Source organism: Molothrus aeneus, chromosome 15 (assembly GCF_037042795.1).
Source record: "Molothrus aeneus isolate 106 chromosome 15, BPBGC_Maene_1.0, whole genome shotgun sequence".
Classification (NCBI taxonomy): domain Eukaryota; kingdom Metazoa; phylum Chordata; class Aves; order Passeriformes; family Icteridae; genus Molothrus; species Molothrus aeneus.
This window is the reverse complement of record NC_089660.1, coordinates 17,332,937-17,359,231: the sequence shown is the minus strand read 5'-3', so window position 1 is coordinate 17,359,231 and position 26,295 is coordinate 17,332,937. Positions and strand designations below refer to the sequence as shown.

Below are 26,295 nucleotides of genomic sequence, written 5' to 3'. Positions count from 1 at the left end.
GTGATTTGTTAGAGATGTTTGGCATGTTAACCAGTGTGTCTGCTGAACTGTATCCTATGTCATGTCACCACACCAAAACTCAAGCTCTCTTTTTAAAATGTGCATGTTTTTAACACCTTTGCTTCAGCAGCTTCCTGCATAACTCTTCTTTCTCTTCCCTAAACCCTCTTGCATTTCCAAACAAATTAAAATATCACTTGTTAAAACCCTGGTAGGTATATTCTGCTGACACTTTTATTTCTGGAGATTTGGGGTGTTCTCATCAAAGCTGAAGCCACATCCCATTCATGCAGACAAAACAGACTGGGGCCCATTCTTCCAGCCTGAGCCTCCACCAGTGAGGATCTGGGGCTTGGAAGGGGTTTGGCATGCAGGAGGCTGAGTGCTGCTGAAGTTAAAATGTCCTTCGTTAAGCAGGCACACCCAGCAGACACAGGACTTTGTGTTGTGTGCAAGTCAAGCCTCGAGAACTTGTTTTTCCAGCTGTGACTTTGTGTTGCACCCTCACCCGAGGGGTGCAGTCCCTCACAGAGCTTGAGCCACCTCCAGCGAGGGCAGCAGGTTCTGTGGGGGCCTGGAGAGGGGAGAAGTGCTGAGGAGCAGCTCCAGTGCAGGGTTTGTTGAAATAGCACATCCAAATTAAAGTTTTACCATGCAGTGACTCATCCCTGTACAGAGAGCAGTTACTGCACTGTACATGACACTCATTAGTATGCAAAGTGATGTTTGGGTTTGTAGGAAATGGATTAAATGTCAGGCATTGATAGAATCTTAAAGCTTTCTGATGCCCCTGAAAGAAATCCCAGGCACCAGCAGCCCTGCACTTGGAGCAGAACTAAGTCACAAGGATGGGCTTGGAGCCCCAGTTAGGTGGCATTTGTCACTCATCTGTCCTGAGACGCTGTTGAGTCCATCTGCCTTGGCTGTAGACCAGGCACCCCTTCTCTCTGAGGGGGGCAGATAATTTATTTCCAAGGTCCTCTAAGTTTCCTTACAATGTTCATTTAAGGTTAATGTATCAAAATACTACATTCAGTTTTTAAAGTAGCCTTTTGTTAGCTAGTACTCGTGCTGATCTTCTAACTTGTGTGAGTGCTGACCTGTGTACAGGTAAACATGTACATCATGTTTAGTTTTTACATAAACATAAAGCATTCCCAGGTGTGAGTGATTTTAGGGTGTTTTTACATGTCAGAAGTTAAATCAAACCCACTGCTTCTGCAGAGTGTCTTCTGTTCCCATGCAGAGGTCAGGAAGAATAGAGCCCTTAGGGTAATTTGTGAGGAAAAGGTGCCAGAAAAACCTGATCTTGAGAACAGATTCCAGACGCACACGTTGGTGTCATGAGCTGCTTATTTGGGAATAACTGCACTGTGGAGGGTGAGCAAAATTCCAGAGCACAAGGGTGAGTGTAAAATGTCAGGCTCTGCTTCAGGCACAAATTTCAGCTGTAAGGAGTAACCTGGAGCCTGCTGTCCCATTGCTGTGGGGAGTGAGTAGAAAGAGAACTTATTCCAGGTGAGAAAACCACATCCTGCTGGATTTGTAGAGTTGGAAATTGTGGAAATAACAGCAAGAGCACAGTGTTATTTTTTTAAATATGATGGTTGCAGAGGTATTTTGCAGTGTTTGATGGACTGTGAGGAAACCCTTGGGCCCTGGGAGCAAGTTGGTAATGGTGGCTGGTAAAATCAGTATAAACTAACATACACTTGGGCATTTCCAGCTGCTTTGTGTGCCACGTGTGGCTGCAGCTGGGGCAGCCGGCTCAAGGAGGGTTTGTGGCTCCAGATTGTTGCTGGTTTCTGTGCCTCTTGTGAGGCTGTGAATGGGCCAGAGAGGCATTCCCACCTTCCCCTGAGGAAAAGGGAGAGAAACAAAAGAGAACAAAAATGGCTTTTGAACCCATTTTGTAAATGGGGCTGAAGCCTCGCCACGTACTCGGAAAGGAATCTCTACTATGTCCCGTTTCCTGATACAGCGCCTTAAAACGCACGAGCCCGGGCAGAAACAGCACTGTGAACCGGAGTGTTGTTCCCTCAGTGTTCCATTATCCTCTCCCTCAATGAGGCGAGGAGTCTGCGCCTCCCGGGTCAGCCGCTGTCCCGAGCGAGGCTGGGGGAGCCTCGGGGGTTGCCCAGTAACGGGGAGTGTTGGCACCCCCCTGTGAGAGCCCCGGGCCGTTTGGCGATCCTCCGTGAGTCCCGGGGCTCTTCGGCCCCCGCCCCCTCACCGCCGCTGCCACAAGATGGCGGCCGCTCCGCCGGACTGCGCTTCCCGGCGTGCCCCGCGCCGCCACGCGAAATGGCCGCCAGGTGCCGTGCAGGACTACAGCTCCCAGCATGCCGCGCGCCGGGAGGAGGGTGGGGAAAAGACTACGAGTCCCGGTGTGCAGCGCGCCGCCCCCCCGCCGATGCTGCGGCCTGCCGCGCGCCCGCCGCCGCGGCTTCCGGGGGAGAGGGGGCGGAGCCGGCGGGGGCCCGGCGTTGGCGGAAGTGACGTCAGGTCCGGCGGTGTGTGGCGGAGTGGGGCGGGCCGGGCCGAGCGCGGACCGGGCGGAGCGGAGCGGGGCCGGTGGGTCCGGTGGGGTCCGGGCGGGTCACGGCGGAGCGGCGGCTCCTCTGCGCACCGCAGGTGAGAGTCGGAGGACGGCCCTGGCCACGCACCGCCGGCGCCGCCGCGGGGGCTCGAGGGCGCCGCCCCCTCCCCTGAGGCGGCGCCGGGCCGCGGCCTCCACCCCCCGCGGCGGGGCCGCCCCTCGGTATTGTCTGCGGCGCCATCCGGGGCCTGTGGGGGCGGCTAGTGCCGAACAAAGCGGGGCCGGGGGGCGGCGGCCCCGTGGCGTTACCGCCCGCGCGGGGTCGAGCGCAGGGCCGGGGCAGCGAGCGGCGCGGCCCGGGGTTACCGGCACCCGGGTACCGACAACACCGGCTCGCGGCCGCGGCCCCGCTGCTACCGAAACGTGGCCCCGGAGCGGGTCCGCCCAGCCGCCGAGGGGCCCCGTCCCTGCCGTGGCGCTGCTCCCACAACCCCCGGCTGAGCCCCGCGCGGGGGAGGCGGCTGCGTTCGGTAACCTCCAGCGCGGCGCTCCAAGGCGTTTATATCAGATAGCGCTGGCGTCCCGCGTGGATTTGATTAAGAAATCTGTTTATTGGGCGGGTATAATTATTAGACGGTTATAATCAGCTCCCTCGATAAGAGCCGTGTGCTAATCTTGATAGATAAGGAGGAGCTGGGCCGGTGCTGCCGACTCGCGGGAGCAATCACCGGCTGATAAACAAGTCGCTGACTTCTGCCCCAGCTGCGCTAAAACACCTTCCTTTAATCTTTGGCTCCCACTAAAACCATTATATTTTTGGTGCTTAAAGCAAATATAGTAGGGTTTTTACTTAATTATTCTCTCTTTTTCTGTGGCGGGTAAGGAGCTGTGGTTTCTGCATGGAATTAGGCCTGACCTCACCTCCGGAGAAGGCAGTGGATAATCTTCTTTCGTGACTGGGTTTTAAATGCAGCCTCTTCAGTCACAAAGCTCTGAATTTTAATGATGGTCGGTCAAGGGCTCTTCATGGCTGTAACTGCAGCAAAATTCAGGGAAATGGGTGAATTAACGGGCCTTACTGATGTTCTGGAGTAACAAGCTGCACACTGCATACAGAAAACAACTCAGGGTTAGCTGAAAGTCCGTTGTTACAGGATTTTTTATTTCTGTCTTCATTCCTAAGATACAAGTACTATTTTTTATTAGTGTCTTTCCTTATGCACTTGCAGTGTGCTTGCTCCACCACCCCCACTCCACACCAAAATCCCAGAGGAACTTGGGTCAGAACCTCACAGCGTGTCACTGTGGCAGAATTCTCCCTGTTTTCTGTTCTTTAGTACTGCCAGTGTTACATTTCCTCTTCTACAGTGAGAAGCTTTGAGCTCCTCTGCTTCCCACCTACTCCCAGATGGAAAATGGGTTATTTTTATTCCCAGCAGCAGTGTAGCCTGGCACTGGGGCTTGTTTCCTGCAGCAGCCTGCTTGGATTGGGACTTTCTGCAAGACTGAAGTGGCATTTGGCTCTCCCCCTCAGAATTCCCTGACTGAAAAGGTTGTACCAGTACTGGTGGAACAAGACTGAGCTTGTCCCCACACGTGAGCACAGAAACCTGGTCTGTGTCTTGAAGTGGAGAAATGGGAAGGTTTATTTGTTCTGTTGGAAGCTGCAGAAAATTAAATCGGGGGTGCTGCAAGTGAGGAACCAGCCTGGGGCTTCCTCAGAGTTCCTGCAGGATAAGTGAGTGTGGGCATGTTTCCCTGTGGGAAAGGCATGAATGGTCTGAGGGCTTCATCAGATAAAATTCAAATGTTCAGGCTGAGAAGATCAGCCTTGAAGATCATCCCCATCGTCCTTGGGCAGTGGTGGACAAAGCTGGTTTGGTCCGAGCTGGACTTCCCTCCCTCTCTCCTAAAGCTGGAGCTCCTGTCTCGTGGGAATGCTTCAGAAATGGGAAAGCTGGCCTGTGATTCAACAAATTAACCTTCCAAGCTTTTACACAAACAAGTAGGGTTGGTTTGTTGGGTTTGGGTTGTTTTTTTTAATTATTTTTACCATTCTGGACTTGTCTGGATACAGTCACCTTTGTGTAGAAGCTGCCTGAGTTCCTCACTGCTGAGGCAGTTACTTTCAGGAAAATAATAAGATCAAAACTAGCTCCACAAAAGAGAAGGTGAAAAGACATGCCAGTAAAAAGTGGGGGGGAAAGAAATTTGGTTTTTTAGGCTTTTCTTCCTGTACTCCATCCCATGTGTTGGTTTGGGGACAGCTGAAGTGGCTTAAAGCAATTTCAAGCTTGAATTGGGGTGTTAAACACAAAGTCCTTTCCTGTTTTATGTAAATGCTGCCAGTAATCCTCAGCAAGTTTGTTTTGAAAGAACATCAAAAAGAACCTGTTTTCCCTTGTGGAATACACAGTGGAATACAGGCATCTGCTCCCAGTTGTGGCACTTCCCAGGCAGCTGCAGTGACTTCTGTGCTGGGGTTTGCCTTTGATAGAGAAATGTGGAACACAGCAAGCCAGGCAGGTTCCTTCTTCTTTGTGCTTTTCTTTATTGGTCACTCAGATGTGGCAGGTTTTTAGCTGGTATCATCAAGAGTTTTGAACCAAAACTTGCATTAATTCCCTAGATAACAGAACTGACTGGAATGCAAAGAGAAAATGTGAGGTGCTGGGTGATAAGCCCTTGTACTCTAATAACAACAAGGCTGACTTCTCTCCAAAGAAGTCACTCTTTGATATGCAGACAACGAAGTTTTGTTAAGAAAATATAAATATTTTCACTCGCTGCTGAAACTTTCATTGTGAATTTTAACATGAGAAAAACATTAAAATTTGACCTGAGTCATGGATTTTTGGTCAGGTTTTTTTTAGGTCTTTTTTATGACATTGCCTCACTTTGTGTACTGTTTAAAGAAAATTGATACTACCAGTGTTAGTATCCAACAAATACTGAGCTTTTCCAGTGTTGATCTGTTTATTTGGGCATGGTACAGAAGGGCAGCAATGTTGTGTCACCTCAGAACACACAGATTTCCAGGTGGCCCTGTGCAGGGTCAGTTCCTCATGGTTTCTGCTCACTGCAAGGTTTCCAAGCAGGAAAGGGCTGTGAAACCTGGCTCGTGCCATCACACACAACACTTGAAAGTGCTTTGGAAAACAAATTCTCCTTTTGAGTGTTTAAATATTTTCCTACTGGCAAGTTTCCTACTGTTTTTTCCTGTCACTTTTCATTGGCTGTGGTGCTTGGCTTCGGTGAGGTTCAGTTTGGGAAATTAATTTGTCCCTGGAATCCGCACACAATGGGAACGGTGTTTGTGATGCCGCTCCTTGCTGTGATCTCACAGCTCTGCTGCAGTCAGGGCAAGGCTGCCTGGAGCCTCTGAATGCAGGTGCAGCCTCTGTTCCCTTGGGCTGGGCTTGTGCAGGCAGGGAATGAGGAGCCTGCAGGTGTTTCATGCTGCCCTCCCTCAGTTGCAGGTTTGGGATCGGAGTGGCAGCCATGAAGGACCCGAGTCGCAGCAGTACCAGCCCCAGCATCATCAGCGAGGATGTGATCATCAACGGGCACTCCCACGAGGATGACAACCCCTTTGCTGAGTACATGTGGATGGAGAACGAGGAGGAGTTTAACAGGCAGGCAAGTAACTCCCTGCTTTCCATGGCCCGTCTGTCCTTTGTCCCTTCCCAGCTGAAGGGACAGGGCTGGGGTCCACCACTGACCCTCCTTTGGAGAGGAAGTTCCAGATGGGCTCTCTGGAGTGATCCTGGGGAACAAACAGGTCTCCCTTGCTCTGGCAGTAAATGCTGATCTTCTGTAGTCCTGGTGGAAAATACAGGAAGTGCAGCACATTCCAATGCATCCATTAATTAATTCCCTGCTGCAGGAGGGAGGGGAGAACAGAGTTGTCAGGAGTACGTGGCACTTGGGAAGGGCTGGCCCGGGAGGCGTTCGTGTGTGGACGTGCTGAGTGCTCCAGTGCTGAGCTGGGGAATTCCAGGTGCACACCTGCCTTGGGAACAGCACTGCTGCTCCACAGGGTGCTGGTGGCAGCTGCTCATTTTAATACTTGAGTCTTACAGCTCCCTTTTCCATCCTGTGGGAAGGAAGCCTTACCTTCCTCTGCCACCTTGCCGCTGTCACCCTTTTCTCTCCTGCTCTGGAGACTGGGGACAGCCCACCTCTTTCCACACCCCTTTCCCATTCCCAGCTTGCTCTGTGCTCTCCATAGCTGCTGCCTGTGCTCCAGCAGTTGTGGCTGTGCTGGGTGCTGAGTTACCAGCACAGGATCCTCAGGGTGCCAGCTGCTCTGAGCTCACTCAGAGTCAGGTTTGCCCACAAAACCTGTGCATCTCTTGTGCATTGTTTCCTGTTTGGTGGCTTTTTCCCCCTGGGAACTGTCCCACAGTTAGCATACAGGGGGTGTAGTTCTCTGGGAAGGAACTGAGTTGTGCCATGATTTTTCAGGCACAGATTCCATTGTCAGAGCAGAGGAAAGGTGGGAGTCTGAGGGGAGAAGGGTCATGCTCAGACACAATTGGGGTCACCTGCTGGTCACCTGCTGCTGCAGACACAGCCCTCTGGGAGCCTGAGCAAGTTAAACTGGAGCTGGAAAATAAAAACAGGCAGTCCTAATTTCCAGCTCTTTGAGGAATTAAATGTTATTTAGTACTGCTGGAGCTGCCATGGAGGCACCTGTAGGGGTGCAGGCCTGTAACCAAGCCCCTGGAGCTGGGCAAGCCCTGTGTAACAGGAGCCTGTGGCCATGTGCCCACAGCAGGAGGGAGGCCGTGCCCCTGGAGTGCCACCCAGGCTGGAGTGCTGCTCTGGGGAATCACTGAGTCAGCCTTCGGTGCCTCTGGAGTGCCTGGGCGGTGGCTCTGAGCATGTGGGGATGAGTCCCTGTTCCCCAGAGCACCAGGTGAGCTCGTAGGTGTGTTTGTCCCAAGGGCAAGGACCCAGATTGCACAGCAGTCCTGATAATCTTGTGTTAATGTTTTTGATTTGGTGTTTGTGGTAACTAAATTTCCACTCCAGGATTGAGGAGGTGTTTGATTTCAGAGCAAAGGGTAGAGATGGGAAAATTTGTTCAAGCTTCCACTGAGTGAACTTCTAAATCTGTCCTGAATCAATTTTCCATTCCCTCGTGTCTGGGCAAGTCCTTCACACCAGCTTCTGTTTCCCTGCTTTCCTCTCTTACACACTCTGATTCAGGACATGGAAAATTTGTAGGATGATCTCGCTCCAAAGCTCATTTACTGAACAGCCAAGGAAAACTGCTTTAATCTCTGCACTGCATGTCAGTTCTGCCTGGGTTGGTTTGTCCTGCTCCCAGGACAGCAGGGCTGCATTCCTCACAGCTGCTGCCATCAGGTGGGGTTCCCCAGGAGAGCACAGTGGGTGAGCACACACTGGCAGTGAGGAGAGGCTGCTTGTTCCAGGTGACAGGCAGGGGTTATTTTTTCCCCAGGAGTCCCACAGGACACTTTCCTGGGGAGTGTTTCCTGGCTCTGTGTCTTGGCACAGCTCCCTTCCTCATACTTGCAGCGAGCTCAGTCCAGACTAGTTGGTACAGCTGAAATTTTTGCTTGGGACCTACGTTTTCCTTCTCCTTCAGGTCATAACAAGCTGCAAACAAAACAGCTGGGATTGGGGGCTTCTCCTGCCTCTCCCTTTCAGCTGCAGCCCAAATCCCTTGGATAAAGCACTGATGTCCTTGCTGCATGGACATGGTGCTGGGCTGGGGTGCTGCTGACAGCTGGGAAGGTCAGCTGGGTGCACACACCTGGGAATGAGCCCCCCACAAGCTCACAATAGATCTCTTGCTGAAGCAGTTTCTTTTCATTGCACAGATCGAAGAGGAGTTGTGGGAAGAAGAATTTATCGAGCGCTGTTTCCAGGAGATGCTGGAAGAGGAGGAGGAGCACGAGTGGTTTATTCCAGCCCGTGATCTCCCACAAACAATGGATCAAATCCAGGACCAGTTCAATGACCTTGTTATCAGTGACAGCTCATCGCTGGAGGATCTGGTGGTAAGCTCAGCTTCTCATTCTATTTCTAAAGCTCAAGTCTTTGTGCAAGGCTGGGGCTTATTGCTGCTTATGGCAGGAGAAAGTCCTTCCAGCAGAAAGGAGCCTGCTAAACCCTGCCTGGCTGTGCAGAGTAGGTGGGAAGGAGGTGTCTCCATGGGATGTGACCTGTTTGGTGGCTTTCTTCATAGCCACGTGGAGCCTTTCCCATGGCACAACTCCAGGAGTGGGTGGGATGTTATGAAAGAAGGGCACTGAGTGGAGCCTGGGCTGGGAAAGGGTCACTGGGCATCTGCCAGCATTGACACGTTGGGCTGGTCTGGGCCCTGTCCCAGGGTCTGATTGGGACTGGGAGAGCCACAGCAGATCCCTGGAACAGTTCTAGGGAAGGGGAAAGCAGCCAAACTGTGACTATTTCCCTCTTTTTGCTGTCTGACTTCTGTTTAGAGCTCAACCCAAAGGAAAGGGCAGCATGTGCTTATTTTCCCTCACAGAATCCACAGTTGCTCGTACAGAGCACAGACCCCACACCATCCTGTCACACAACTACTCTGAGATTCAGATGCAGACTGTGACTTTCCCAAGCTGAAGCAGCTGCAGGCAGCAGTTTCAGCCTCAGTGAAGATCCGAAAAGCCTAATCCTCCATTTCTTTGTGATAAAAAGCTCCTTTTGAAGGTGCTGGTGCCCCCCCTTGAACTGCAGGACATGGAGCAGCAGCAGCTTGCCAGGGGGCAGGACAGGGGAGTCACAGACAGAGACATGTAAAAAATCAATACAGTGCTCATACACATAAAATTCCCAGAAGTGGCTGAAGTTCCTGGAACAAGTCACCTCTTGCTTAAATAAGCAAAATTTAAAAACCTCATGGCACGTTTTAACAGCTCAACTTGAGAAAAGGCTATTTCAGCATGAGGGGAAGCTGCTGTGTTTGGTTAATGCCTGTGGTTTGCTGCTTATTCCCTGAGCCCTCATCCAGCTGAAACTTCAGGTGGAGCTAAGGAAGGTTGGATAACCCAGGGAGAGGAATGGGCTTTTCTGGGGATTATAGACTGCTGCTAAGTGTAGGAAGCCTATTGTATACCTGATTGTTCCTCTAAATCCATAAACATTTGCCTCTGATTGTCTTCAGCTTGAAAATAGAAGCTGAAAATAACAATTCACCTCAATTTCTGTTCTTCCCTTCCTCAGGTCAAGAGTAATCTGAATCCAAACGCAAAGGAGTTTGTTCCTGGGGTGAAGTACTTAAACATTTGAGTAGACTGGGCCCTCTTTTGGTGGATGTAGCACAATTTCCACACTGTGAAGCCAGTATTAGAAGATTTAATTGTAAAAGCTCTCTCTTCTTGTCACTGTGTTACACTTATGCATTGCCAAAGTTTTGTTAGTCTTGCATGCTCAATAAAAGTGCTGAGACTGTTATTAAGTAAATCTGTCAAAAGTTTAATGGAAACATAATTGGGCCCTGGCTCTGTTCGAAGGAGGCAGTGAGGTAAGAAGCACCAGTCAAGTTGAGACAAAGTACCACGTTAATAAAACCTTCTGCAGACTCTGACTTTTTAAACAGGACTTGGAATTTGCGGTGAATGGTCTGTTTTTAACTAAAGATGTGTTAACTGGTGCTAGCTTGCACCTGATAATGCCTTAACTTCCAAGTGAAAGTGAGGAGATCTGATTGTTATGCAAATTAGCTAACTTTCCTTTGAGATATCAGTGTTGTTACTAATGTTGATTTCTCCCCTTACAAAACATCGTGATCCTGGGAAGCAGCGTGAGCTTAACCCAAATCTCACAGACCTGTACAGAGTCGTAGATCTCAGCTCCTGAACTAACATCCAGGCATTTGGGAGGAAGCAGTTCCCTGTCCTTTGCAGTGTGTGATCATGTTAGAAACCTTCCCTTCCCGTGCTGTTCAGGGAGGTGTGAGATCCATCACAGTTCCTGCCAAGAACAGGCATCCCACACAGCACTGCCTATGGAACCCTTAGCATCCAACTTCCCACAGCTGGATTTAACCAGGCAAACCCCAGCATTAGTGATTTGAGTGGTGCTTTTCCCTTGCTTTGTTTAATCATCACTACACAATAGTCTACAGCACAATGACTTTTTGGGGTTGTTTTTTTTTTTTGTTTTGTTTTGTTTTTTGGTTGTTGTTTTTTTTTTTTTTTTTTCTTTTAATAAAGCTAGAACAGTTTTGGCTTCTTAAACTTCATATTTGGGTAGGTTAAGCTGCCATACGTGTTCAGTGTGAATAGTGTTTAAGTTGAAAATATTGTAAAAAAATTATATTTTTTCAAAAATATTTAAAAAAATAAATAATAGTAGAACTGATGTGGTGGCTGTCTCATAACTGGGCATCTGGCACGGGAACTCACTTGGCAGCGTGTGGAGGACAGGGCTGGCACTGTGGAACCCCGTGGCCCTGGATCCTGGCTGAAGCTGGACTCTTCATGGAATCAGAGTGCTCTGGGTTGGAAGAGACTTGAGAGACCCAGTTCCATGGGCAGGGATGCCTTCCACTGTTCCAGGCTGCTCCAAGCCCTGTCCAGCCTGGCCTCGGCTGCTTCTGGGGATGGGATTTGTTCCTCTCCTCCCACTCCATGCTCTCCCATCATTTTCCCTGTGGCTGTTCCCAGGCTGGCCCTGCTGGCAGCCCCGGGAGCCGCTGAGGGCTCTCAGAAGCTGCTGCTGGTGCTTGGCACCGGAGCCCCAGAGCTGCAGTCGAGTGCTGGCTGCAGCAGCTTCTCCAGCCCCATCCACTCTTGCTTCACGGAATCTCCTGAGTTGGACTCACAAGGATCAAGCCCAGACCCTGCTCAGGACAGCCCAGCCTTGCTGTAGCTCCTTTTTAAGCTCGGATTAAAGCGGAGGGGCCCAGCTGAGGCTGCAGCTCTGCAGGACGGGCAGGGTGAGGCGGGGCCTTCCCGCAGGTGCTGCCCTGCAGCAGAACCACCCGCCTGTGCCCGGAGAGCCTCTCCCTGCTGGGGGAGCTGCACTGCACCAACCCCTTCTGCTCTGCTCTGCAGAATGGTAATGGAGCTACCCCAGCTACTCCGTGCTGGGCACTGCCTTCCCTTCCCACGCACAGAGCTGGCAAAACTTCTCCAGGCTTTCCACTGGCCTGGGGAGAGTTTAGACTCCAGCACCTAAAGGAAAAGGTCAGCAAATAACACACAGCTGGTTTCTGTCTGCAGTGGGAGTTCCACCAGCGAGTCCTGCATGGCTGCAGTTTGTCCACGAGCTTTTGCCTGGCCCCTGGCACCTCAGGGTGGTGGCAGCTGAGTGCAGCAGCCAGGAGCCAGCACGTGGAGCAGCCAGGCTGGCCATGGCTGCCCTCCTGGAGCTGGGTTTATCCCTCTGCTGTGTCCTGTAGCACTGGGATGTTCATTGGGGAGGAGCTGCCCCGTCCATGCTGGGTTTGGGGTGTGACTGCAGCAGAGGAGTGGCACCCAGCCCTGAGCAGCACTGGCACTGTCCCCAGGCCCCTCTCAGTCCTGCTCCAGCCCCAGCGGGTGGGCTGGGGGCACAAGGAAATGGGAGGGGACCCCGCTGGCCAGAGCGGTGTCACACACTGTGACACTCTCCTCAGCACCAGCACCAGGACAGCGGCCAGAGAGGGGCTCAGAGCCTGGCTTGTGCTCTGGGAGGGGGGAGTGATTGTATTTGCATCCCTTGGGGGTTATTTTAACTTGGGGTGGGTTTTTTTTCCCTCATCTTCACTTTTAACAGATTTTCTCACTTCTCTCCCTGCTCAGGCTTGGGAGTGAGTGTGTGACAGTGCCACCCCGGGCTGTGACAGGTTGTGCAATGTTGCCTCAGCTCAACTTTGGTGCTAAATCCAGGCCAAGGACTGGCCTGACCCCGCTGTGGTGTGGGTCAGCCACCTCCGTGCCTGCGGCTGAGAGCAGCCTGGGGCAGTGTCACCAGCACGGCCAGGACAGGGCCAGCGCTCCAGAGCTCCCGGGCCAGGAAGGGTTTGCTGAGGGCTTGTGCTGAGCTGCGTCTCCCACAGCCCCGGGTTCAGGCAGAGCCCACCTGGAAGAACTCCAGGGTGTCTGAGTGCCTGGCAGCCCAGGAGGAGCACGGTCAAAGGTGCACAAAGGACGAGGGAACGGTGCAGGAGGCAGCACAGACACGGGTGGGGCACGTGCACTTGAATATATTATCGTTTTTAATGTATCATCTTAAGTTAGGCATCCTAAGGCTGGTCTGGACACTGCCCCACGCAGAGCCCGTGCCAGCTGCTGGCTCACCGTGCCGGAGCCGAGGGCACAGCACGGTGAAAATCCGTGGCCCCAGGTGGGAGTCGGTGGCCCCGGGGCTCTGGCTGGCTCCGATGCGGCTGACGGGCTTCAGCAAGCGCTGGACGAGTCTCAGCCAGCTGAAGCTTCGGGTGGAGCATGGCACGGGGTGGCGGTCCCCAGGCTGTGCCCCAAGAGCAGCGTTGTGTTTCCCTAGCCCCGCGTTCGAGCCGAGCGCCGGCAGCCTTGGCTGCGGCCTTGGTGGGCGCTACCGAACCCCGAGAGCCCCCCGGGAGCTCGGCTCGGCTCCTCCGGCGCTGGGGCGGGACCTGCCGGGAGCCTCCCCTGGCTCAGACCTTGGTGCACACCGAGCCCCCGTCCGGGCCCTCTGCGGCCGCCGCGCCGCTGCCCCCCGGCCGGGCCCTGAACCCGGTGAACACCGGGCAGATGGGCACGTTCCGGAGCCAGCGGCTGCTCCGCACCGCGCCCATGCCGAAGGGGAAGTCGTAGCTCCTCAGGCTGGCGCTGCTCGAGCTGTCCGAGTGCGCTCCTGCCTTCCACTGCACCAGCCCTCGTTCCTCCTGCGTCCCTGCGGGGTGTCCGGTGTCACCCCCGGCCCTGCCATCCCCCTTGGCAGCTCTAAGTCGACAGACACCTGCCCCAGCCCCGCTGCTTCCCCCTGCCCGCCCGTGTGCTCGGTTACCCGGGATGGTGTTGTCCAGGACGAAGGCGATGGTGCCCCCGACGAACATCTCCGTGGTCAGCAGCACCGTCAGGATCTGGTCCAGCTCGGGGACACCTGCGACAGCGTGGGACGGAGCCGGGGTGCTGTGAGGAGCCGGATTTCCTCGCTGCTCCCCGGGTGGGCGAGCGCCGCCAGATCTGCCCTCCTCTCTCCCCAAACTCCCAAACTGCGGCTCCCTGTGGGGCGGTACCTGTGTTAATGGCCCCGGGGTGGGAATCCAGATAGTTTGGCAGCGTCAGCCCGAAAAACATGGCAAAACCCAGCACGAAGAGGTTTCGGGAGGAGTTCATGTCGACGAACTGCAGGTTGGAGAGGCCGACGGCCGTGATCATTCCTGCCGGCAGAGACGCGGCGATGCAGGCGGAGGTGCCGGGGGCTGCCCCAGCCGCGGGGAGGGTGCGAGGGGCCCCCGTTCCCCCCAAACCCGGCCTTGGGCTCACCAGCCCCCGAGGCTGCCGGGACGTGGCCCAGGGCTGCGTTTGGGGCAGACAGTTACCGAATAAGGTGCAGAACATCCCGCCGAGCACGGGGTCGGGCAGGGAGGCGAAGAGCGCCGTGAATTTGCCGATGGTGCCCAGCAGGAGCATGATCCCGGCGCCGTACTGGATCACCCTCCTGCTCCCCACCTGCACACGGACACCGGCAGCAGGTGACGGTGCCTGCGCCCCCCGGCCGAGCCGGGACCCTCCCCGGCCCCGGTACCTTGGTGATGCCCAGGACTCCGATGTTGGGGCTGGAGGACGTGGAGCCATTGCCGGTTCCCAAGAGCCCCGCGATGATGCAGGAGATTCCCTCGGTGAAAATGCCCCTGGGGAACAACACAGTGGGGCTGGTGCCCATTCCACTGTCCTGCAGCATCCCCGACCGGTGTCCAGGGATGCCGCCGTGCGAGTGAGGTGCCGTGGAGGGGGGAGCAGCCGGCTGTACCTGTTAATGGCGTGCACAGGGGGCGGGGGCGCTCCTGCCAGCCGGGCACAGGAGTAGTAGTCCCCGATGGACTCGATGATGCCCGCCAGCGTGGCACTGAACATGCCCAGCACGGCTGCTGAGGTCACCGTGGGCAGCCCCCACTGGCCTGCCCGGGGGGCAGAGCAGCTCAGGGTTGGGGACAGCCCAGGACCCCCCAACCAGTGCTCACCGGTGCCACTTTGAGCCCCCCCGGGTGTTCCCCAGTCCCGGTGATGCTGCACCAGGTCCCCGCATCCCCAGGGCAAAGGGTATCGGGGCCCCAGGGCGCCGCCGGGCACTCACAGGGGTAGGGGACACGGAACCAGGGCGCCACGGACAGGATCTCCCCGCGGGCGTCCGTCCTGGCCTTGTAGCCGTACTCCTCGGGCCGGCTGGGGAAGACTCCGGTGCGGGTCAGCACGTAGCAGATCAGCCACACCAGCATGATGGCCAGGATGATCTGTGGGGCACACACCGGCACCCTCCCGCACCGCTCCCGAGCCCGCCTGGGGGCAAACGGGGGAATGTGGGGCCGCCCCAGGATGCTCTCAGCCAGTCCCTACCGGGAACATCTTGAAGATCTGGATGCGGAGCAGGACAAAGCCGTGGCCCCGCCGGTAGCCGGGCAGGCAGATGGCGACCTGCCGCAGGTACTGGGCAAACAGGACAATCAGGAAGATGGTCCTGGGGAAGAGATAGATGGGATCCCTCTGATGCCTCAGGTTTCAGCTTTTATATTTTTCACATTCTGTGCTGCTTTAGTGTGTCGGTCTGAGCTTCATATTATGGGATGGTGAGCTCTGTGCACAGAGCAGGGAGACAAAACAATTCCTTCTCTAGCTGGGGACCAAGGACAAATGATCCAAACCTCAGGCCCAAGAGCAGAAAAAACGTGGGCTGAGGAGAGAAAAACAAGAAGGATGGGACTGCATGGGCTAAAGCTGGAATTGGACAATGAACTGCAAGGTGCAAATGGAGCAGAACTTATAAAAGTGCGAGACCCCGTGACCGGTCGTGCATTTTGTGACCATTTTGGTTCATCTTGGGCGCAGCCCTGGCTGGGCTCTTGTGCTGCCCAAGGTGGATCCATTGAGACCTCCTAATAAATCTCTGCTTTATTCTTTAACTCTCTAGTCTCTGTTCTAGGGCAGCCTTCACAAGGCATCACCTCATACCCCTGACACCTTCCTGGCTCTGTGTTGGACAACCCTCCCCCCGTCCCCATGTCCCCCCTGTCCCCATGCCATACAGCACAGAGATGCCCCAGTGGGAGCCAGCCCGGTCACCGGCCGCCTGGAAAACGGAGAGTCCGATGAGGGACACGGTGGGGGTGACGGTCAGCGGCCCGATATAGCTGAGCAGTGCCCCGGGGAGCCCCAGCAGCCCGATGACCACTTCCACCAGACTGGACACCATGATGGCCCCCTGGATCTGCAGGGCATGGAGAGGTGCAGGAGAGGGCGTCAGCAGCCTGCCAGGGAGTCAGGGTGCCACGGGGTGGTGCAGGATGGTGGCAGGGTGGTGGCAGGGTGGTGCAGGGTGGTGACAGGGTGATGGCAGGATTGTGGCAGGGTGGTGGCAGGATTGTGGCAGGATTGTGGCAGGGTGGGGCAGGATTGTGGCAGGGTGGTGGCAGGGTGGTGGCAGTGTGGTGCAGGTTGGTAGCAGTGTGGTGGCAGGATTGTGGCAGGATGGTGCAGGGTGGTGGCAGTGTGTTGGCAGTGTGGTGGCAGTGTGGTGCAGGGAGGAGGCAGTGTGGTGGCAGGGTGGTGGCAGTGTGGTGGCAGGGTGGTGGCAGGGTGGTGGCAGGTTGGTGGCAGGTTGGTGGCAGGATGGTGCAGGATGTACCTCTCTCATGCGGGGCTGCCAGATGTGGGACGTGTTGAGCGGCAGGGACCAGTTGCCATAGATCTGCTCTGGGGATGAAGGGCGGTGAGGTGGTCCTGGGGGTCGGGGAGCAGCCAGACACCCCCTGCACCCCCCTGCCCTCACCTTCAGGTGGGCATCGCCACTTGTCCAGGGCCAGGATGGACTTGGCGGGGACGAGGAAGGCCAGGGCGCTGGCCTGGAAGAGCGGCAGCCTGGGGGGACAGAGGGATCCTGCGCCCGGGCCCGGGGCTGGGCAGGGGGCCCGCGGGGCCGCGGCTCTACCTGATGCCCACGGTGGTCTGGATCAGGGTGGTGATGCCCACGCAGGTGAAGATGGTGCCGATGAGGTAGCTGACGGTCAGCTGGTCCTTGCCCACGCACAGGCTCTCGGCCAGCAGGAAGGGGACGGCGATGGTGCCGCTGAAGCAGGTCAGGTAGTGCTGGGGGGCGAGGGGAGGCTCAGCGGGGCTGGGGGTGCCCCACAACATGGGGAACGGGGATTTGGGGTCTGACACTTTCCAGGCTGTACCTGGAAGCCGAGCAGGATGCAGAGGTACCAGGGGGGCACGTCCTCGATCCTGTAGAGCATGTCCACCTCCGGCCGGGGGGGCCTGGTGCCCGCCCCGGGGTCCTGCTGGGGGGGCACAGCTCAGCCTGTCTCACCCTGGGGCTGTGTGCAGGGACGGGCACCCCACCCTGCCCCACGGGAGCCCCTGTGCCCGCAGGGATGGGAGGGGTCCCGGCTGGCCGGGTTCCATCCGCAAGTGTGTCACAGATGGATTTGGGGTGTGGTGCTGCTGCCCACGGGGTGCCCCGGTACTCACCCTGCCCGCCACAGGCAGCTCCTTCCCAGGGGCGTGCGGGGAGCCCGCGGGGGCCAGAGCCAAGTTCCCATTCTGGCAGTGGGCAGGAGGGAGGAGCTGGGTCAGTGTGGACCCGGGTGTCCCTCGGGAGAGGGGCTGGGCTCTGCTCTGAGGGACGCGGGTGACACCGGGCCGTGGCACAGCGTGTTTCCTGTCAGTCCCACCCGGTGCCCGCTCTGACCTCCAGGAGGGATCTGAGCTCCCAAACCCACCGATCCCTGCGTTGTATTTTGTTCCTGGAAAGTCTGGAGGGGGATCCCCCCGCTGGTGATGGGAAAGGTGGCACGGTCAGTCCCAGCCGCAGCATTCCAGCGTGTCCCCTTGGTCCCGCGATTCACCGCAGTCCCCAGGCTCCCCCTGGCCTTTGCCAGCCCCAGCAGGGCATCCTGACCCTGAGCTGGCCATCGCTGGCGTGGGTGTGCCTGGCCACCACCTCCCTCCCCACCGCCCTGGGATGACACCGAGGAAGGGATGGGATGGGGACAGGGACGGCGCCTGCATTCACCTGGGGCTGAGCCAGGTCTCCCGAGCGGGTCCCCATCCTCCGACGATTCCCGGCGGCGCTGGCGCTGCTCGGGGGGTTTTATGGCCGTGGGAAGGACTTTAGTCCCCGGCCGGGCGGTGGCGGCGGCGGGGGGAGGGCGGCCATTGGCTGGGGGTTGTGAAAGCGGCGAGCGCAGCCCCGGCACGGATCAGCCATTAACTCCTTTAATTGGGGCTGCCCCCGCCCGGAGCAGCGCCCGGTGAAACATTAGAGCCCGTGGTTACAGAGTAATTCCCCGCTCGCCGGAACGGAGTCCGCGCTGCTGCGGGCACGGCCGGGCCGCGCCTCGAGCGACAGCGGCGACATCGGTGACAAGCGACACCCGCAAGGCGCCCACCCCCTGCACGTGTCGGCTCCCGCTGGGGACGAAGTCGGCTCCGAAGGTCGCCGGGGCATTAAGCATTAACCACGCCGGGCTACAGCTCGTTCTGCAGCGCCTTGCGGGGGTCCGGGCGCTCCTTGCGGCCGGCGCACGGTCCCTTGTCGCCGTGGCACAGCAGCTGCCGCAGCGCGGCCGGGCCCCGCCGGTGCGCGCCGTAAATCTGCGCCTCGCCGCGCTCGCCCACGTAGCCGTGGCACAGCTTGGAGAGCCTGCGAGGAGCCGCGGGGGTCACCCGGAGGCGATGGGACGGTGCTCGACCCCCCTGCACCGCCAAACCCCGACTCACCTGCCCGGCCACGGTCCCCCCGACACCAGCACGCTCAGGGGCTGCTGGCTCGGCAGCCCCGGCCCCGACAGCCGCTTCTCCCCGTCCAGCTCCAGCACCCCGTAACTGCGGGGAGAGGGGGGTTGGAGGCAAAATGGTCGCTGGGGACACCCCGGGGCACTCTGATTCCTCGGGCATCGCCGTCCTCGGGGACATTCTGACCCCTGGGGACTCGCCTGTAGCTGGGATCACCCTGATCCCAGGGACACCCCCATCCCAGGGACACCCTGCTCACCTCTCCCAGTCCTGCGAGCAGCTCCTCTCCAGCACCTCTATGTAGTCCGACTCCTTCAGAGCCTTCTTGCCCACCTTCCCTTCTGCCTTGCGCAGCTGCTCCTCAATCTGGGGTGAGAAAAGGCAGAATCAGGGCACTGAGGGTGGCAGCCTGTCCGTGACCCCGCTCCCGCGCGGGGCTGCGCTCTGCACCCCCTTCTGTGCGGCCCCAGCACTTGAAGCACATCTGGGTCAGAGGGTCCATGAGGAGCCCCAAAAGGCTTTTTTAAGGTGCCGATGAGAATCTCCATCAGGGGCGTGCCCCAGAGGAGCAGCAGCATCTCCCCAGGCTGAAGCTTCCCCACACGGGTTCTCACTGCCGCTTTTGGGGTGCCATGTCCCCGGTCCCCACCTGGAAGACGATGGCGTGGCAGGCGTCACAGCGCAGGGATTCGGGCATGTGGGGCGAGAGCCGCTCCTCGGGGCTGAGCTGGGGCGCGGGCACCGAGCGGGACGCGGCTGCGGGGGGGTCCCCGCACGTGTCCTCGGCCCCTGTCCCCCCCAGCAGGCTCAGCACCAGCCACGCTGCCAGCGCCGCCCGCATCCTGCTCCGACAGCGCGGGGCGGAGGCGTCGGGTGGCTACAAACCCCCGGGGCGGGCTACAAACCCCCCGGGACTGGCGAGCGGCCCCGAGGCGCGGCCAGCACACACCTGCATCCGGCTGGCGCGGCCCGTCCGACCCGGGCGTCGCGGCAGGAAGGGGGGGTGTGCAAGGGGTGCCCCCTCTCCAGGAGGTTTTTGCTGCAACTCAGTCCTGTAAAACTCAGCCTGATCCCTTCCCCTCAACCTCAGTCTTTCCTGGGATGGTGTGGACTTACAGGGGCAGGGGCTGGCTGAGGATTTGGGGTTCAGAGTTGGGATTTGGGGTTAAGGACTGGGGTTTGAGGCTCATGGTTGTGGTTTGGCCTCATGGTTGTGGTTGTGGCTCATGGTTCTGGTTTGGCGCTCAGGGCTGGGGTTTGGGGTTTAGGGCTCACTGATGGCTGCAGAGTCCCCTCCTGCTCCTCGGCACCGGGATTTATCTGGTGGACACTCCAAGACAGACAGAAGGATTGCAGGTTCCAAGTGCCTCAGCCCCTCGCCTCCCTTTACAGACCACACAAGCACAGGATGAAGAAGCAGATTTAAAGCTCTTTCAGCATTTTTATTACTATTTTGGGGTGTCTGTGCTGCAGCTGTGGTTGGGGGAGCTGGGGGTGGCCAGGCCATCACCCCCTGTGCAAACCAGCCCGGGTCATCCTTGGGATGGGACTGGCAGGACAGGGGGAAGCGGGGCCTCTGTGGTCCCTTTGCTGGCCGGGGCCACACCTCCATGTCCCCCTAGGGAGGGCTGCCAGCTGCAGACACCGAACACACCCTTTCTGTCCCCGTTTCCATGAGAAGCCAGCGAAGTCCAACCAGTGCCCGCTAACCCTCGGCGCTCTGCCAGCTCAGCCGTGGGCAGGGATGCTCTCCCGTGCCAAGGGTGATGCTGACTTTGGGCTAAGCCGGGCCAAGGAAAGGGACATCCCGGCGGCTCCGTCCCGTCACATCCGGAGCAGCGATCCCTCGGGCACGGCAGGGCTGGCGCGGGCCGGGGGCTGCTCGGGGCCGGGGCTGGCCCGCATGCCCGTGGGGATGTAGTACAGGCTCTCCAGGTAGCCGCAGTCGGGACCCCCGGCAGGGGACGACCCCTCGCCCTTGGGAGCGGAGCCGGGGCTCCCGGGGTTGTCGGCAGCCGGCAGCGGGGGGTGCGGCGGAGAGGGGGCGGAGGGCGGCGGTGCCGGGAGCCCCGGGAAGCCGCCGTAGGGTGCGTAGGATGGGCCGTAGACCCCCGGGGCCATGACCAGCGGGTTGAAAGGTGCCTGGTAGAGCCCGGTGTGTGATGCCACCGGTGGGACCAGCACCTCCAGGTACTGCCCGGTCTCGGGGTCGTAGAGTGTTTTCATCTGGGGCTGCCGCGGCGGCTCCATGTAGTAGCACTTGCCGCTGCTGGGATCCACGAGCATCCTCCGCTGGGCGGGCACGGCGGCGGGGAAGGGCTTGGGGGGGCTTTGCCTGCTCCTCCCGCTCGGCGAGGGACCATCGCTCCTCCTGAGGAAAGGAGGAGCATCCTCCAGGTGGGGCTGGGCTGGGGCCTCCATAGCAGCCGAGCCCTCGGGGGGTCGGGGCAGCAGGGGCTCAGGGCTGGGCTTGCTCCAGGGCACTTCCCCACCAGGAAGGGCATAGGCACCGGTTCCCAGCGGAGCGCTGGCAGGACTGGGGACAAAAGGGGATCCAAAGAAAGAGCCGGCGACGTTGGAGACTGATGGATGCCCAAGGGAAGTGGTGACTGGGTTGCTGACCAAGGGGGACCCAAAGGATGAGCTGCCTGGGTTGGGGATCAAGGGGTTCCCAAAGGATGCACTGGATGGATTGGGGACCAAGGGGTTCCCGAAGGATGCACTGGATGGATTTGGGACCAAGGGATTCCCGAAGGATGCACTGGATGGATTGGGGACCAAGGGATTCCCAAAGGATGCACTGGATGGATTGGGGACCAAGGGATTCCCAAAGGATGCACTGGATGGATTGGGGACCACGGGATTCCCAAAGGATGCACTGGATGGATTGGGGACCAAGGGATTCCCAAAGGATGCACTGGATGGATTGGGGACCATGGGATTCCCAAAGGATGCACTGGATGGATTTGGGACCAAGGGATTCCCAAAGGATGCACTGGATGGATTGGGGACCATGGGATTCCCAAAGGATGCACTGGATGGATTTGGGACCAAGGGATTCCCAAAGGATGCACTGGATGGATTGGGGACCAAGGGATTCCCAAAGGATGCACTGGATGGATTGGGGACCAAGGGATTCCCAAAGGATGCACTGGATGGATTGGGGACCAAGGGATTCCCAAAGGATGTGCTGCACAGGTTGGGCACCAGAGGGGCCCCAAAAGACTTGTTGGAGTTGGAAACCAAGGGGGCCCCAAATGATGTACTGGCCAGACTGGAGGCTGATGGGAAGCCAAAGGATGAGCTGGTCAGGTTGGTGACCATGGAGGTCCCAAAAGAGGCACTGGCTGGGTTGGGGGCTGAGGGAGCCCCAAAAGAGGCACTGGCCGGGATGGGGACAAAGGGGGTCCCAAAGGATGCACTGCCTGGGTTGGGGACCGAGGACAGCTTTGGCATAAGCGTGGATTTGGGGGCTCTCTCGGGGATTGCCAAGTAGTTGGAGTTCTCTGCCGGGGCAGCGGGCGGGAAGGGCTCTGTAGCCGCCGGCCACAGCGGCGAGTGCTCCCAGGCCTCCCTGTGCTCCGGCAGCCGCCCAGGGGAGCCTTCGCCGCTGTCCCCGGCTCGGAGCGGGGCGGCGGGGCCGGAGCCACCGGGCTGCTGCTGCCTCTGCTCGCCGGCCCCGGGCTCTGCCGCGCTCCTCGTCCCCGGCTCCGCCGGCCGCGGCCGGGCGCTGCTGCCGCCCGGGGCTCCGGCTCGGGGGTCCCGGCTGTCCCCGCTGCGGGGCCGCTGCCCCAGCGACTCCGGCCCTTCGGCAGCGGGGAGCGCTCCGCTGCCGCCGCGGCCGCGCACCTCCTTCCCCTCGGCGGGACTCGGCGGCGGCGGCGGCAGCAGAACGGTCTTCTCTGCCCGCAGCACCGCGCTGCTCTGGGCCGGGGAGCTCTCCCGGCCCGGCCGGCCCACCAGGACGTGCAGATGGGTCTCCACGTGCGGCACCCGCTCGGCCGCCGGGGCCCGCGGGGGCAGCCGGAGCTCGCTCCGCTCCCGGCGAGGGGGCGACGCCGGCGGCTCCTCCGGGGGTGCCGCTCCCCTCCGCGTGGCCTGGACCCTCGTGATGTTGATGGGGGAGCTGTGGGGGGGCTTGGCGGGGCTGCCCGGGGGCTTTGCGGGCCCCTCGGCGGGGGCTGCCGGCATCTCCTCCCCCGCCGGCTCCGGCGGCGGCTCCCGGCGGACCGAGGTGCAGTGGATGACCAGAGGGGTGGCTGGCGGCGGCTCCCCGCTGCTCGCCGGTGCCACGGTGCCGCGGGAGGCGCCGGCAGTCCCGAACTTGAGGCTGTAGCTGCTCTTCACCAGCTTGCGCACGTCCCGGGGCTGCGGGACGCGCCCCTTCCCCTTCTCCTGCGGCTTGGGGGGCGCGGCTGGCGGGGACCCCCGGGGTTCCGGGGGGGTGCCGGGGCTGGGCGGCCGGCGGGGCACTGCCGGTGGCTTCTCCGGCTGGCTCTGCGGCAGCGGCCTCGCCCCCTGCGCCCGGGAGGAGGCGAAGGGGCGGCGCGGCGGGGTGGCGGGGAGCGCCCGGCTCTCGGCCTTGAAGGGGAGGCTTTGGGAATGGATGGGGCCGATGGCTCGCTCCTTCAAGCTGGGCCACGGCCTCGGCGCCCTCGCAAACCGGGGGGCGACATCCAGCACCTTCCCCACCCCGGGATGGGCTTCGAACAAGGCGCGGGCGCGCTGGTAGCAGATCCTCTCCGACGTGTGCTCCTCCGCGGCCGCGGGCAGCCAGCGGCCCTCCAGCACCTCCTGGTACTTCATCCTCTGGTTGAGCTCGTTGAACGTCTTCCTCAGGTTGCAGACGGTCTCCCTCGTCGCCTCGCTGAGCACCACGCCCTTGGTGGGATGGGTGGTGGTGGCGGTGCTCCCCGCGGCCGCCGTGGCCCCCGGCATCCCGCCGCCCCGCAGGTCCTCGGCCGAGAAGCTGCAGTCCGAGCGGGACAGCGAGCTGGACTTGCCCTCCAGACCATCCCCCAGCAGGTCGGTGCCGGCGGAGGACGGCCCCGAGGAGGTCGAGCTGCCCCGCAGCCCCTTCTGCTCCATCTTGATGCGCTGCTCGTACTGCATCTTCTTGGCCAGGACGTTTTTCACCAGGCACGAGGCCGCCCTGGTCCTGTCGGTGCCGGCCTCCAGGGACGCCGCCTTCATGAACTGCTGGTAGTTGAACCTGAAGTCCTCGCCGACGGCTCTGCCCTTGCTGGGGGGCTCCTTCCTGGCAGGGGGCTGGGGCGCTGGGCCATCCCCCCGCGGGCCAAAGCCCGTCTCCTTCCTCTCCTTCCTCTTCAGCAGGATCTGGCGCTTGGGCACCGTCTTCTTCTTGCCGTGGCCCTTCCTGGCCTCGCCGTTCTCCAGCTCCACGTCCACGCACTCGAACTGCTCCTTGCCCAGCAGCTCCCCGTCCACGCCGGCGGGGAAAGGCCATCCCACCCTGCCGTGCAGAGCTGTCGCCGCGCCCCGGGGCTCCCCGGCCCCCGCCGGCCACCGCCGCGGCCGCCCGCCGTCCTCCGACAGCGAGTTGGAGAGGCTGGAGGAGGTGTGGGAGCTGCACATGTCGAGTCGAGCTCCGGGGAGCCCCGAGAGGCTGCGGAAAGCCCTGGCCGTCAGCGCCTGCACCTCGCCGTCCACCTCGTCCGAGTCGCTGGGAGCCGCGGCGAGCATCGCCCCGGGCTGCCGGGGCACGGCCGGCTCCCCGGCGGCGGCCGCGGGCGGCACAGGCTGCCGGTCCCCACCGAGGGGACCCATCCTGCCCCCCTGGCCCGGAGCTGGGCTATTCTTAGCCGCGCTGGACAGCTGAGCCCGCTGCGGGCGGGAGAGGGGGCCGGGCGGTGGGGGCGCGCCGGGGGCCCCCGCCGGAGCCCAGCGGGCCGGGACAGCCCGGCCGGGCGATCCCTCCTCGTCCAGGAACTCCAGGCAGTCCTTGAAGGTCTCCGTGCCGTCCGAGCACAGGGCGGAGTGGTAGGAGGACAAGGAGGAGCTCGACATGCTCTTGGTGAGGTCGTCGCGGGGCAGCCCAGGGAGGTGTCCGTCCTCCTCCTCTTCCTCCTCCGCGGAGCGCCGGCCGTCCCCAGCCGCGCGGGGACCCTCGCCCTGGGGGCCGGGCAGCTCGGCGGGGGACAGCAGCACCGGCTCCCTCTTCCCGCGGGGCATGGTGGCAGCGAGCAGCGCGGGGGCTTCGGCCGATGCCGGGGAACCCTGCTCGGGGCCGGGGCCGCTCTGCCGGGCCGCTGGCTCGACCTTCTGCCTCCCTCGCCGTCCCGGCGGCTGGACCCGGCGGCGACTCAGAGCAAGCCCCGGATCACATGGACTCGGTCAGCGCCAGCCGGGACAGCCGATGCCAAGCGCATTGCAGGGATGCCACCGCCGCCCCCAGCCTCGGGGACCTGCCGGGGGCTGCCGGCTCATCCCTGCCCCTCATCCCGCCCCGCTCTCCCCAGACCGCAGGACAGGTCCCAGGGCACCCCATACACTCCCGGGTGTGACCCCATGGAACGGCTGGGCTGCCCCGGGGCGGGGGGACCCGCAGACCCCTCTGGGGATGTCCCATCCGCGGTGCTGAGGGCACGGCAGGACCCCGAGCTGCAGCTCCATCCCCACCATGGCTCCCTTCCCAGTGCCATTGCCCACCTCGCCACAGCAATGGTGTGTCCAGCTGGGCTTTCCCCTAAACACACCCTGCCCCAAGCAGGAGCTCCCCCACAGCCAATCCAAGCGGCCAGGAGCAAACTCAAGGCTTGGGATCAACCCGGGCATGGAGCAGCGCTGGGCTTCACAGGAGCTGACCAAAGGACTGCAACCATGTGTCGTTTTTGGGGACACCCCATGCCAGTGGTGGGGTGGCTGGGGTGACATGAGGATCTCTGCAGCTTGCTCACCCCAAGTGCTGCTGGTGCAGCCCAGTCCCAGCTTTTGGGGGAATTTTTGCCATGAAACAGCAGCAGCAGGTGCTCCCCAGTGCTGCCAGTCCCGGAGCAACCCGATGCCCACGTCCTCTGGGTTCATGCAGGGACTAAAATTAAACCTTGGCAAGGAGGAGAGGAAAGCTTCCCGTAGAGCTGGGCTGGCACTTAACCCTTCCCTGCTGAGCTGGCCTGGGCTTGCAGGTGGCATTTGTGCCCACAGGGACTGCAGGGGACCTGCCGTGGTCAGTGCTCACTGGTGCGGTGGCCTTGTGCAAGAAGGAGTGTGCATGTGGGATTTCAAACCCCCAAATCCCTTTCTTCATGGTCAGGCACAGGCACAGACTGCCAGGGCGGTGCTGGGGTCGCCATTCCTGGCCCTGCTTCTCCACAGGGCTCCAGGGGGTGTCTGGGGCCAGCCCACCTCCCACAGCACCCACAGCGAGTGCCAAGGAGCGCATGGACAGGGGATGGGCAGGGGATGGACAGAGGATGGACAGTGAGTGGACAGGGGATGGACAGTGGGGTGGACAGGGGATGGACAGGGGATGGACAGAGGATGGACAGGGGATGGACAGTGGGGTGGACAGGGGATGGACAGAGGATGGACAGGGGATGGACAGTGGGGTGGACAGCACAGCCGGTGTCCGGTGCTGCTCTCCTGCCACCCTCGCAGCCTCCAGTTGTGTTGTGCCACTTGTCACAGCTGTTGTCACTGTGACCATTGTGGTCTTAGCAGGACCTGGGTGTCACAGCAGCAGCAGCAGCAAGGACTGTGCTGAGCACGACTTTTGGAGTGAGGCAGGGGAAAGGCTGGGAGAGCTGGGGGTGCTCACCTGGACCAGAGAAGGATCCAGGGGGAGCTCAGAGCCCCTTCCAGGGCCTGAAGGGGCTC

General features: G+C 59.9%; 4 protein-coding genes across 5 annotated transcripts; 1 reads left to right on the top strand and 3 right to left on the bottom strand.

The window, feature by feature from the left end:
* The first annotated feature begins 2,525 nt into the window (after positions 1–2,525).
* PAIP2 (poly(A) binding protein interacting protein 2) lies at positions 2,526–9,997 on the top strand. 2 transcript variants are annotated; one of them, XM_066560333.1, is made up of 4 exons: positions 2,526–2,634; positions 6,013–6,178; positions 8,392–8,571; positions 9,758–9,997. In XM_066560333.1, the coding sequence occupies exons 2-4, from the start codon at positions 6,041–6,043 to the stop codon at positions 9,821–9,823; spliced, it is 384 nt and encodes a 127-aa protein (XP_066416430.1). In that variant the 5' UTR covers positions 2,526–2,634; positions 6,013–6,040; the 3' UTR covers positions 9,824–9,997. The 2 variants fall into 2 exon arrangements, with proteins under 2 accessions (XP_066416430.1, XP_066416431.1); XM_066560334.1 differs by having other exon boundaries at positions 2,530–2,634; positions 6,019–6,178.
* Positions 9,998–13,157: 3,160 nt separating this feature from the next.
* On the bottom strand, positions 13,158–17,963 carry SLC23A1 (solute carrier family 23 member 1). Its single transcript, XM_066560151.1, is given in 17 exon segments — positions 13,158–13,396; positions 13,511–13,606; positions 13,743–13,886; positions 14,049–14,178; positions 14,255–14,360; positions 14,480–14,627; positions 14,804–14,960; positions 15,064–15,184; positions 15,750–15,931; positions 16,349–16,416; positions 16,493–16,581; positions 16,652–16,809; positions 16,899–17,003; positions 17,194–17,265; positions 17,738–17,807; positions 17,809–17,875; positions 17,878–17,963. Coding segments are annotated over 17 exon segments (2,007 nt in total). The 5' UTR covers positions 17,933–17,963.
* Positions 17,925–19,305, bottom strand: MZB1 (marginal zone B and B1 cell specific protein). Its single transcript, XM_066560152.1, has 4 exons — positions 19,109–19,305; positions 18,719–18,825; positions 18,445–18,549; positions 17,925–18,367 (listed from the first exon to the last, which is right to left on the bottom strand). The coding sequence occupies exons 1-4, from the start codon at positions 19,298–19,300 to the stop codon at positions 18,193–18,195; spliced, it is 579 nt and encodes a 192-aa protein (XP_066416249.1). The 5' UTR covers positions 19,301–19,305; the 3' UTR covers positions 17,925–18,192.
* A 978-nt stretch (positions 19,306–20,283) lies between these two features.
* PROB1 (proline rich basic protein 1) lies at positions 20,284–24,651 on the bottom strand. Its single transcript, XM_066560468.1, has one exon. It carries the CDS (start codon positions 24,649–24,651, stop codon positions 20,284–20,286), a length of 4,368 nt encoding a protein of 1,455 aa, XP_066416565.1.
* Positions 24,652–26,295: the final 1,644 nt, after the last annotated feature.